The 13424-nt window shown below is 46.1% G+C and overlaps 1 protein-coding gene across 1 annotated transcript; it reads left to right on the plus strand.

The window, feature by feature from the left end:
* Positions 1-411: 411 nt before the first annotated feature.
* On the plus strand, positions 412-8379 carry bloc1s2 (biogenesis of lysosomal organelles complex-1, subunit 2). The gene is made up of 4 exons (XM_038782961.1): positions 412-558; positions 1831-1950; positions 4303-4407; positions 5805-8379. Exons 1-4 carry the CDS (start codon positions 516-518, stop codon positions 5834-5836), a joined length of 300 nt encoding a protein of 99 aa, XP_038638889.1. The 5' UTR covers positions 412-515; the 3' UTR covers positions 5837-8379.
* The last annotated feature ends 5045 nt before the right edge of the window (positions 8380-13424 follow it).

The raw sequence follows: 13424 nt of genomic DNA on the forward strand, positions 1-13424 counted from the left end.
CCCTCTTCTCCCCCCCCCCCGGCCCCCCCGACCCCCCCTCTTCTCCCCCCCCCCCCGACCCCCCTCTTCTCCCCCCCCCCCCGACCCCCCCTCTTCTCCCCCCCCCCCTTGGATGAAGTAAGTCATGTTGTTGACTTTTGACCTATAGCAACGTTCTATGTAGATCGGTGACCGGACTATTTAATTACAATACATTAGATTTTCTGAGCTGTAATTTTCTTTGAAACGTTTTACCTTAAAAACAACCATTAGTCTCGTGTACTTTGTTTCCGCACATTAACAATTCCACAAATTGCTGTAGAAATGTTTTGGCGGCCTTTTGGTTTGACTTTGGTCAAAAGATCAACTTTGGAGGTCTTGAGCCCCTGTGTCGCTCATCTCTGGCACTATTGGAGAACAGCTGGGTCAACCATTAATATTACAATTTTACTCTGCCAGTAGATGATTTTGGAGTGGAAACAGCGGAGGAAGCCACAGAACCTTCCGAACCAGACATCAACGAGCTCTGTAAGGACATGTTTACCAAAATGTCTGCCTACCTGCAGGGAGAGCTCACAGGTGAGAGTGACATTGGTTATGTAGAGATCAAACTGCGGAGCCATGCTCTGTAACTAGAGGGGCAGCGCATCCCCTCTCTCATTCCAGCATATTGTTCCTTGGCACCATATTTCCTTTCAGACTACTGGGAACAATAAGCAGAGGTTTTGTCTTGGTTCAGTGGATGTTAAACATTGTTTGTTGGCTGGCATTTCAACATCAATCAATATCTTTTGGGGGGTGGGGGTGGGGGGGGGGGGGGTGGGTTGAGATATTAGAGCTGAGATTTAAAGTAATTGATGAGAGGAGTCGAGTAATGTTTTTCACCCTTAGGTCAATGGCCGCCTTGCACTTCTTCAAAGGGTGGTAGACATGAAGCTCCCCCACCGATTTTAAAAAACACTTGGATATGCACTTAAAGTACTGTAGCCCACAGGGCTAGAATATAATTTGCTGCATTCCAGAAATAATTGTGGCGGGGGTTTGAAGTCTTGTTGACAATGGTGGTGAACTGCAGTTATAATGCAGCGGATAGAGAGGTGGTACATTTTAAATTTAGGATGTTGGATTGCTTTTGGGGTTGGTCCTGGTAAATTATGCGGTTCAAATTTCAGATTAGAAACAAGAAGTATGGGGGGTGGGGTGAGGTGGCAGAGGAAACTGTTCTGGGAGGATGTGGGTGAAAAGATTGTTTTTTAAAAGGGAGAGTGAGATGATCAGCACAGGAATGGCTGGAGTCGCATAGAAAAGGCCCAAATGACTGAAAGCCCCGCCATTAATGTTTGAGATTGGGTTTCGGGAGGGGGCAGGCAAAACCCAATGTGGAGATTGAAGAGCACAAGCAAGTGTGAAGTGCGTTGAAGGGAAAACGAGTACATTCCATTTAATGCATTGGAGGACAGGCAGCTGGTGCATGCCTACTAATACAGAGACGGAAAGTTGAGGGTTGCGTCGGGTGACTATATGACGCAAGTATTTTTTTCTCGCAAAGAGTGTTCATCAGCTGCAGTGGAATGTTTGAAACTAGGACACTGGGGAAAACTGCTAGACGCTGTAATGGGGAGATGCAATGGTTGGCAATCTAAAGAATGAGCTCAAATAGGCTGGACCACCCGCATGGAACCCAATCTTCTATCTTGCTGATTTCTGCCATACGGTTTAATGTTGGGCAATGCTCATGTCCCTCTTGAACAAGTAGTAGCATCCTGTCTTTAACAGACCTGCCGAGCTGTACATTACAAACCGAATTAATCACTGAGTTACTGATGCATGTCATCTCTTTATCTGCCTTAGCTACCTGTGAAGATTACAAACTCCTGGAGAACATGAACAAACTGACTGGCCTTAAGTACCTTGAGATGAAGGAGATTGCTGTTAATATTAACCGCAACCTCAAAGATCTCAATCAGAAATGTGAGTATTTGGGAGTTTCAATTTTAAACAGTTGTGGTTAATGGGAGTTGCTTCACGGGTGAGCTTTGGCTTGTAACGTTTAGCTGCTAATGCCATTTGGCCAAAAACACTCATTCCTCCTTTCGTAGGAGCTGTCTGAATAAGCCTCGTGACTTCAGTGGAGGCTAATTATTGGGAGCTTGCTATTTTTAAAAATAAATTTAGAGTACCCAATTCTTTTTTTTTCCAATTAAGGGGCAATTTAGCGTGGCCAATCCACCTACCCTGCACATCTTTGGGTTGTGGGGGTGAGACCCACGCAGGCACGGGCAGACTGTGCACACTCCACACGGACAGTGACTTGGGGGCAGGATCGAACTTGGGTCCTTGGTGCCGTGAGGCAGCAGCGCTAACCGCTGCCCCGGAGTGCTGCACCCGTTGTGAGCTTGCTAGACTAGGAACCGCTTGATGCCTCATTTTGACAGTCGATCCAATTATAATATACTGAGTTGGCTGGATTTTTTCAAATGCGCTGGGTGCTCGAAGCGACATCAGTTTCGATGGAACTAAAATGTTGGGGTTTCCCTGCACAAAGTAACTTTCTCAAGAGGAGCGTAATTGCCATTTTGAATTGAGTGGCATTGAAATCCAGTACTTCAGATAATGGCCATCATTTTAGGTAAAGCTCCAGTGGCTTGGAGGGGAACTTTCAAATACTGGTGTTCCCTTGTGTTGCTGCCCTTGTCCTTCTAGGTAGTAAAGGTCGCAGGTTTGAAAGGTGCTGTTGAAAGAGCCTTGGTGAGTTGCTGCAGTGCTGGTACGCACTGCCCCGATGGTGGAGGGGGTGCCTGTCAATCAGGTTTCTTTGTCCTAGATGATGTTGAGCTTCTTGTGTTGTTGGAGCTACACTCATCCAGGCAAGTGGAGAGTATTCCATCACACCCCTGACTTTGCCTTGTAGACAGTGGGCAGTCTTGAGAATCAGGAAGGAAGATATTCACAGGATTCCCAACCTCTGAACTTGCTCCTGTAATAATAATAGTGGTTAAATTTCTAGTCAGGTTTGAAGGTAAAGCTGTGGATTGTCTTGGAAGTTGGTTAAGTGTTCCCTTCTTGGAGATGCTTATTGCCTGGCAGATACATGGCAAATAAGATTCGCACCACACATCGCCCTCAGCCTGAATGTTGTCCGGGTCTTGCTACATGCAGGCATGGACTGCTTTAATATCTAAGGAATTGTGAATCCATCAGAACAGTGAGAAATCATCAATGAACATCAGCACATCTGGCCTTGGAGGGAAAGTCATTGAAATGGCTGAAGATGGTTAGGTGTAACCCCCCCCCCCCCCCCCAATAATCCACGATTCCCATTGACTTTAATTTTGATAGGGCTTCTTGATGATGCACCCGATCAAAGGCAGTCAGCTCACATCAACTTGTTTCAGTTGAGACATTCTCACTAACTAAGTCAAAATCAAAGACTGAGCCCTGATCTAGGACCTGGATGCTGAATTTAGGCTGGCGCCGAAGTTGGGTACTGATGGATATAGTACAGCGTTGGGGGGAAGTTGTCTTTCAAATGACGCTCAAGCGAGACGCTTTTTGCTCCTATGTCGTGGAGCAGCAAGCAATGTCTAATAAACCACTGAGTTATGATTGGCTTGTAAGGAGTTAGATGACGTTTAGCTTGTCATTAGATCAAACCCAAGAAAGCCAGCATGCACTGGTCTTACATACCGCTGTGTTCGAGTGGTATAGGATACTGTGGCCCTAAGTTAGCACAATAGTCTCTGATTTTGTAAGCAGGCTGTTGGGCGAGAAGCTAATCCAGAGTTTAGCAGCTTTGTTTCTATTTTTCTTAAAAGTTATAAACTCACCCTGAGGGCACACAGTGGGGCAACTTGCAAACTCCCTCCGGTTTCTGTTTTACAATGATGGTGCCAGGAGACTGTGTCGCGGGTGTGGGCAGTTTTTAATAACCGTGCCCAACACATATAAATGTTTCCAGTAGAGGGAAAGGAAGTCGCAGCAGAAGGTTGTATTCACATTTGGAGTAGCAGCGGCCATGCGGCGGACAACGAGTTTTGTTGAATACTTGTGTAACTAGGCAAAAGCAGCAGGACAGAGAAAACAATTGTGACCAATAAAGTGAAGCTATTTGGACTCCCGTGATTGGGTCTGATCGCTTTAAGCAATCACGTTTTCAACTTTTGCGGGTAACTTTGTCTCTAACAAAGGGCAGTTGTGTCTGACAGCGTTTTCCATCAGTAGAACCAGTTTTCTGTCGATCATTCGATTCTTTAATGATATTTTAGATTTCCTGCGTAGCCGTGAGTGGTTGATTTGAAATCTACATGGTGTTTTATCTTTTAGATGCCAGTCTGCAGCCATACCTTGATCAGATCAATCAGATTGAGGAACAAGTCACAGCCCTGGAACAAGCAGCCTACAGACTGGATGCATACTCCAAAAAGCTAGGTGGGAATTTACGCTCCGAGCTTGCGACCTGTGCTCCTTCAGCACATTTCTTGGGTTACTCTGGGGATAGTATTAAAAGCAAAATTGAGCATTTATTAGGATTGTGCTTTGCATAGATACATATGGACCAACGTAAAAACTCTAATTCTTAGGGACCCTGTTGGTAGGATTCCTATTTCCAAATCTGAAACTGTTTTTTGAGTTCCATACGGAGCTTCTACTCTCAATTTTGGATATCCCTGTGTTTAAAAGAGCTATAAGCTGTGAAACACTAATTGTGGGACATACTGGGAGTCATGTACTGTATACGTTGCTTACATACGGACATATGAATTAGGGATAGGAGCAGGCCCCTCAAGCCTGCGCTGCTAGTCAATAAGAACATGACATCTGATTGTAATCTCAACTCCACATTCCTGCCCACCCCTGATAACCTGTCACCCCCTTGTTAATCAAGAATATCTATCTAGCTCTGTCTTAAAAATATTCAAAGTTTCTGCTTCCACTGCCATTTGGCTCATGAGAAAGAAATGTTTCCTTACCGCCATCTGAAATGAGTGACCCCTTATTTTTAAACAGCGGCCCCCTAGTTCTTGATTCTCTGACAAGAGGAAACACCCTCCATAAGACATAGGAGCAGAATTAGGCCACTCGGCCCATCGAGTCTGCTCCACCATTCAAGCATAGCTGATGTGTTTCTCATCCCCATTCTCCTGCCTTCTCCCCATAACCCCTTGATCCCCTTACTAATCAAGAACCTATGTATCTTTGTCTTAATGACGCTCAGTGATTTGGCCTCCACAGCCTTCTGCAGCAAATAGTTCCACAGATTCACCACCCTCTGGCTGAAGAAATTCCTCCTCATCTCAGTATTAAAGGATCGTACCCTCTGGTTCTAGTTTATCCTCAAATGTAAGAGATTCTTAAAGGTTTAAAAAAATTAATTTGGAGTACACAATTCTTTTTTTTCCAATTAAGGGGCAATTTAGTGTGGCCAATTCACCTAGCCTGTACATCTTTGGGTTGTGGGGGTGGGACCCACGCAGACACTGGGAGAATGTGCAAACTCCACACGGACAGTGACCCGGGGCCGGGATCGAACCCGGGTCCTCAGTGCGTGATGCAGCAGTGCTAACCACTGCGCCACCGTGCCGCTCAGGATCTTAAAGCTTTTGATCAAGCGTCTTAACCTTCCATACCCTAGCAGATACAAACCTAATCTCCAACCTTTATTTATGTTCCGTGCAACTAATATACCATGTGGCCAAATCTTTCCACGCTTCTGCGAGCAAAGACATTTGCAGACCCGTATGATAAAGTAAATCCTTTTTGAAGCCTGTTCTATGTAGCCATCCTCTCTTGAAGGTTATAACTGCATTGTTCCATTCTGATTGCAGAAGCCAAGTTTAAGAAGTTAGAGAAGCGATGACTTCTACAGATTTGAAGATATCACCAACGTTGGTCGATGGATAGGTGAAGCACAAGCCATTTGCAGAAGAACTAGAGAACTAACAAACTTTCATTTGATGAGATTATTGGTGGGCTCCGCAGAGTCCAGTCTGCAAAGATTGAACAATGGCTGTGTTGTGGCAGCCTTTCCACCCCCCTACCCTCCAATCTGTATGTATAGGCAAGTGTTTGAACTGAGAGGTTTTGGACCTACGCCACTATTACTACCGCTTCAGGACAATGGGTAACTTTTGCTGTGTGCACTGCTTATAATGTTAGCTTGTTGAATAGAGTTCCCATTATTTAAGTGGATTGTTCTTGCTCTGGCTGCTGGGGCAAAGCTGCCAATCCCCTCAAGGGCATAATAATGAAATGCGGAAGGGCCCACAAGCCGTCAATCCACATCCTCCACGAGCAGAACCACCGAAGTTTGTACAGTGGCAGGTGGTAGTTAACAATGATCGTATCGGCAAATTAAGAAAAGTGCTTATTATATTGCTATTAATTCTTATCCAGGTGGGTTTCCTGGTGACTGCTACAAATTTGTTTTTTTAAATAAATGAACTTGGTGTAGACAAAGTTAGAAACTTTATCGTGAGGGAAATATTCACAAACCGTCTGCGAAAGTCCGAAATGTAGTCGCTTATGAAAACGAAATGGATCTTTTGTGCAAGTTTGCACATTCTTTTGACAACTGCCAGTGGTTAGTTAAATTTTCAGTATGTAAACTCTCCCATCTATTCTAACAGGGGCCTTATCTGCATTAACAGGATTTACCATGGCATTATGAAAATCAGTTTATAGTAAGAGTTGCTAATTGGTGATTTTCAGATTCATGTCTTTTGACGAGATAACTCGCAATACTCGAAGAAATGTTTCTAATCATCTCTTCCCTGCTTGCTGTTCTAATTACTGGTATCGACTTTTCTCCCTCTTTGTTCTGGCACAGCAGCAGTTTCTATTATTATTTCATAACCTGTGCCCTTCTTGGCACTTGATTGCGAGTCTTTGTCATTGCTTGAGTGCTGTTTCTCTGTGAATCCACAAAGGTCGTGTTCTGTCTGCTCTCTGATCTTGTGCCAAGGTTTTCTCCAGTGGGATCTTTGAAGCTCCTCCCGAATCCTGCCAGAAACGTAGATAACCATTTTGATATTCTTCCAGAAAGTAAGGAGGTTGGATGTCTGCATTTGCCAGCATTTTAGGGGAACTCCACATATTTGGAGAGTTCATTTACGTGTCTGCTGCATTGGTGGACCGACCGTGATAATAGTAGTTTAAACATGGGCTTGTGTTTATGTTCTATGAACCTTACCCCACCCTTTAAATCTCTAATGTATCTTTCTATTCCTTTCTCTCTTGCATTTATCTTACTTCCCCTTAAATGTCTCAGTGCTGCGGCTAATGTTTTCCGGATTCCATAAGCATTTAAAAAAGCACAATCTTTTCCAATTAAGGGGCAATTTAGCGTGGCCAATTCACCTACCCTGCACATCTTTGGGTTGTGGTGTGGGACCAACGCAGGCTCAGGGAGAATGTGCAAATTGCTCGGAGCTGTGAGGCAGCAGTGCTCACCGCTGTGCCGCCCGTTCTTTGACCATTCTATGGTTAAAGATATTTCTGTGACAACCCTATTACGTTTATTAGTGACGGTCTCAACCACTATTGGAAATATCATCTCGCAGACTACCCTATCAGGCACTTCCAAAAGTTTAATGGCCTCTCCTTGGATGACCCTTCTTTCCCAGAGGAACGAACCCCAGCCTGTGCAATCATTCCTACTGGGTATAACCTCTCCGTTTTTGGATCTTTCTAGTAAATTTGTTTGCACTTTCTCCGCTGCCTCTGATCATCGTCACTGGCCACTTGTTAAGTTTCCTCAGCTTCACCTTTTGCACAATGCTGTGCTGTTGTAAGAGATGTGACTTTCACTGTCTTGGCTGTAAAACGTATTTTCTTCCTCTTCAGGTGGTCAGTATATGCCGTCTTGGCGAGTGGGGACAAAAGAATAATCTTGAATTTAATACCTTTTGATCCGTCTCGTAGAACAATAGAGTGTAAATCCACTTGAGAAACAGACTTGTCTCTTGTTTCAGCAAATCCTGTTTGTAACTATATTAATGACCTTTTAAGCTGGCACATGTGATCTCACCACGTGACAGTCATTAATACTTGCAATTGTACTTAATTTACAATCTGACTACTATTAAATGATAAACTTTTGTTTTTACAAATGTAAATTTTAAGTTCTGCTTTAAGAACAGTGTGTTGTAATGGTGGTCTTGACTGAGGAGCTGAACTTCGGGGAGCCTGCATGTACTGTTGTGATGCTACTGCTTCGGAGGGTCCATGCTTAAAACTTCTGTTCCCTTATTTTCGAACTTGCTACGCCATGCAGTAGCTATTTGTGGCTGACTCACTGGCATGGATGTGTTTTTCCTGTGGTTTCCACCTTTCTCTGCAGCGATGAAGGTCGGCAATGGTGCAATACTGTTCGAATTAAATGTACAATTTCTCTACACCTCAGTGTTCTTGGATCTTGCCTCCTGTTACTGTTGTGTCGAGTGAGCCCAGTTAATATGCTACTTCTGTGCAAATTCCTGGCACGTCAATGGAAATATGTTCTTAAACAGCTTATGGTGTTGGGGGCTCAGTTGGGCGAGAAGGTGGTATTGAATGAGTATTACATGATTTGAATGTGGATTTGCAGAGACGTGCTGGGTTGTATAGCTATGTGTAAATCACGTGGCAGTGGTTAGCACTGCTGCCTCACAGCGCGAGGGACCTGGGTTCTATTCCAGCCTTGGATGTCTGGGTGGGTTTCCTTTTGGGTGCCCCGGTTTCCTCCCACAGTCCAAAGATGTGCAGTTTAGGTGGATTGGCCGTGCTAAATTGCTCCTTAGTATCCAAAGATGTGTAGGTTAGGCTAAGGGGTTATTGGAATGGGGTGGGGGAGTGGGCCTAGATAGGGTGCTCTTTCAGAGGTTGGTGCAGACTCGATGTGCTGAATGGCCACCTTGTGCACTGTCGGAATCCTATGGCATTCCATGTTTTGGCTCATTCTGTGCAATGTGTGGATGGCTATAAAATGCTGGCCCAGATGGTCTATATTTATTTGCTGTGAGTGGCACCCATGTATTGCAGCTGATGATTTCAAATAAAACTTGCGTTATACTGCCCTTTTTGACTGCATCAGTAAAAGTATCTGATTAAATCTGTCCACACCGGAAATCAGTCTGGAGCACGCGTGCTCACATTGACACCAGGCTAGGAAGGTGTGCTGCTACATTGAAGAATAACCAGGACTTTGCTAAGGCCATGAAGACTTTGTTGTGCATTTCAAGTCCTTTATCTGTGGCATCAGTTTTGTTTTCTTAAACTGTTGAAGAGTCAATGCAGCAAAACTCTTGTTTTGGTTAAGGTTGCTGAAACATTAGAACATAGAACAGTACAGCACAGAACAGGCCCTTCGGCCCTCAATGTTGTGCCGAGCCATGATCACCCTACTCAAACCCACATATCCACCCTATACCCGTAACCCAACAACCCCCCCCCCCCCAACCTTACTTTTATTAGGACACTACGGGCAATTTTAACATGGCCAATCCACCTAACCCGCACATCTTTGGACTGTGGGAGGAAACCGGAGCACCCGGAGGAAACCCACGCACGCAGGGGGAGGACATGCAGACTCCACACAGACAGTGACCCAGCCGGGAATCGAACCTGGGAACCACGTCAAATGCAACTTTATTTGTTACACGGAGGGGAACCTGCTTAGTTGGCTTTGTTACTGTCGATGTCCTGATAAGTGCGATTTATTTGGAGGAAACTGAGGCACCTACCATGAGCATCTAGGCCGTATGTCTGTCTGTTTGCCCCCCCAGATAGGCACAATTAAATCTGTCTAGTGGCTGATCAGTCGAAGGATATTTTATTTGTTCATTGGATGTGGGCACAACTGCTCGGACAGCATTAACTGCTCATTCCCAATTGCCTTTGAGAAGGTTGTGGTGTACGTCCTTGAACCGTGGCAGTCTGTGTTGTCGAAACATCCAGACTAGTATTTGGGAGATCCAGGATTTTGACCCAGGGACAGGGAATGCTAGGAGCAGCATCATGCATACCTAAAATGAGGCTTAGACCTGCCGAAGCTACAATACAAGACGACATGCAGGCCAAAACGACGGAAGCAGCAAATGATGGATGGAGCTTAAGTGATCCCACAACCAATCAGTCAGGTCTAAGCTCCAGTCCTGCCACATGTGGACTAGACAGCTCCACAAACATGCCCTTGCTCAATGGTAGGGGAGCCCAGCACACGAGTGCAGGAGACGAGGCTGAAGCATCTGTAACAGTCCTCGGTCAGACTTGCTGCGAGTGGACTACCGCGGCCTTCCCGAAATTCACAGCATCCAGATGCTGGTCTTTAGCCAATTCGATTCACTCCACGTGATATCAAGAAGCGGCTGATGGCACTCGAAACATTCCGGCAATAGCACTGAAGACCTGCACGGCAGAACTAGCTTAATTTAATCTTTATTATTGTCACAAGTCGGCTCACATTAACACTGCCACGAAGTTACTGTGAAAATCCCCCAGTGGCCACATTCCGGCACCTGTTCGGGGACAACTGAGGGAGAATTCAGAATGTCCAAATTACCTAACAAGCACGTCCTTTGGGATGAAGCCGGAGCACCCGGGGAAATCCACGCAGACGTAGGGAGAATCAGCAGACTCAGCTCACAGTGACCCAAGCGAGAATCGAACCTGGGACCCTGGCGCTGTGAAACAACAGTGCTAACCACTGCTACTGTGCCGCCCTAAATGCAGAGGCTGTGGCAAGGGTTTAAAACGACTGCAGAAATTAGAGGAAGTTCCCTACTCTCCGATGAAAGGTCATCGTGGGAATCCTCAAACCGCTTCCAGTGGCTGAAGAGCTCCTCCATATGAGTCTCTGTGTGGCTTTCGTGCATCAAGAGGCTCAATGGACATGATCTTCAGCGTGCAACAAATCCAGAAAAAGTGCAGGGAGCAGCATCAACCGCTGTACATGGTCGTCTTCGATCCCGCTAAGGCCTTCGACTCTGTCAACCGCGAGGGATTGTGGAAAATCCTCAAATTCAGCTGCCTGAAGAAATTCAACGCTATTGTCTGCCTGTTCCTCGGTGACATGCAAGCAGTGATCCTCGCCAATGGATCCACCACAGACCCAATACATGTGCAAACTGTGCTGCGTCATTGCACCTATGCTCGTCTCCATCTTCCTCGCAGCCACCCATCACCCTGAAGCTCCCCACTGGAGTGGAGCTAACCTACTGGACAAGCGGGAAACTGGTCAATCTCCTCTGCCTCTAGGCCCAAACCAAGACCATCCCAACCTCTTGTCATCGAGCTGCAGACGATGCCTGTGTCACACTCTAAGGCCGAGCAACAAACCATCATTGCGATCACTCAGGCATATGAAAGATTGGGCCTCAGACTTAATGCCTGGAAAACAGGTTCTCCTCCAGCCCGCTCATGTCACAAACCCTGCCCTCAACCACCAAGATCCCCTGGGCAATGTGGATCAATTCCCATATCTCAGGAGCCACCTCTTGGCGTGAGCAGACATTGAAGATGAAATTTAGCATCGACTGCAATATGCAAGTGTAGCCTTCAGACACCTGAGGAACAGCCTATTTGGAAGACTTGGGACCTTAAATCCAACACCAAGCTCATGGTCACATCCAGACATAGGAACAGCTTCCTCCCCACAGCTACTAGACTCCTCAACGACTCCCCCTCGGACTGATCTGTTCCCTGCAAGAACTCTATTCATGCCACCCTATGCTGCTCTTGCTAATGTATTTATTTTGTTTGGCCCTTGTTCCGCACTGTAACCAGTCACTGTTTGTCGATGTACTGTGTTGATTATTCTTTTTTTCTACTATGTACGTACTGTGTACGTTCCCTTGGCTGCAGAAAAATACTTTCACTATTTCGGTACGTGTGACAATAAATCAAATCAATGGTCTATAGAGCAACCATGGTCCCCGCCCTCCTTTATGCATCAGAAACATGGACAATGTACAGCAGACGCCTCAAATCCCTGAAGGCATATCACCAACACTGTCTCCGCAAAATCCTGCAAATCCACTGACAGGATAGGTGTACCAGCGTGAGCCTCCCCTCCCAGGCTAATATCCCCAGTATCAAGGGCACTGATCACACTTGACCAGCTGCGATGGGTGGGCCACATTGTCCGCATGCACGACACAAGACTCCCAAAACAAGCCATCTACTCTGAGCTCAGCAATGCAAAGAAAACTCTAAAGCCTCCCTAAATAAATGCAACCTCCTCACTGACACGTGGGAATCGCTCGCCCTAGAACACACTAACTGGAGAAGAAGCATCCGCGAAGACTCCAATCATCGCGAGCGTCACAGGGTGGAGCACGAGGAGGCCAAGTGTAAACAGAGGAAGGGGAGTGCAGAATCCAGAGCGTACCATTCACCCACCTCCTCACATACCACCTACCAAACCTGTGGCGGAGTCTGTGGATCCAGGATAGGACTATTCAGCTACCGCAGGACTCGCCTCCCCGGAGTGGAAGCAGGTCATCCTCCACACTGAGGCCCTGCCCAAGAAGGGACAACTTTCCCAATTTTGGCACAAGCCTTTGTGTGTTGACATGGAAGCCTTTGTAAGGTCAGCAGGGCTGAGTTTGCCATTGACATGTACGTGGTGCCGGGCGATCGTCTGGTTCCATTCCTTTTAAACTTTGCAGCTGTTTGATACACCTAAGTGGCTCGCTGGGCCATTTCTGAGGGCATTTAAGAGTCGACCACATTGCTGTGGGTGGAGTCACATGTAGGCCAGACCAGGTAAGGATGGGAGATTGTTTTGGCTAAAGAACATCAGCGAGCCAGGTGGGTTTTGCAGCAATGGATTTGTGATCCCCATTAGACTAGCTTTATATTTCAGGTTTATTTAATTGAAGTTAAATTCCAGTACATGCTGCGGTGGGATTTGAACCCTTGTCCCAGCCAGACCATTAGCTCTTCAATGTCCATCTCCAAGATAGGCTCAGTAATATCAGCACTGACTGAGTACGTTGAGTTCTCGGGACTGAGCCCAGTGATGTTACCACTGCCCCATCACCTCCCCTTGTTCACCAGGTGAAACATCTAGCTTAGATCATGTAACTACAGATCCACCTCCCCATTCGACCAGCTAGATTGATTTTCGTTGCTACCAGGCTTCACTGGTGTTTGCATCTACTAAACCTACCTGAGGCCATTGCACGCACTGATCTTTGTGGGAGAAAAATAGAATCGCCATCCTAACAGAACAAGGCCAGCAGCGCGGGTTCAATTCCCGTACCAGCCTCCCCGAACAGGCGCCAGAATGTGGCGACTAGGGGCTTTTCACAGTAACTTCATTGAAGCCTACTTTTGACAAGCGATTATTATCTGTGCCTTTTCTGCTCAATGCCCTTGCGCTGGTAATTAATTTCAGTTTGACATGCTGCAAAGTTGCCTTTTCTTAAAAAAAATCTTGTAATTTCCTTTTGAAGGTTGAGCAGCCC

Source organism: Scyliorhinus canicula, chromosome 22, assembly GCF_902713615.1.
Source record: "Scyliorhinus canicula chromosome 22, sScyCan1.1, whole genome shotgun sequence".
NCBI classification, from domain to species: domain Eukaryota; kingdom Metazoa; phylum Chordata; class Chondrichthyes; order Carcharhiniformes; family Scyliorhinidae; genus Scyliorhinus; species Scyliorhinus canicula.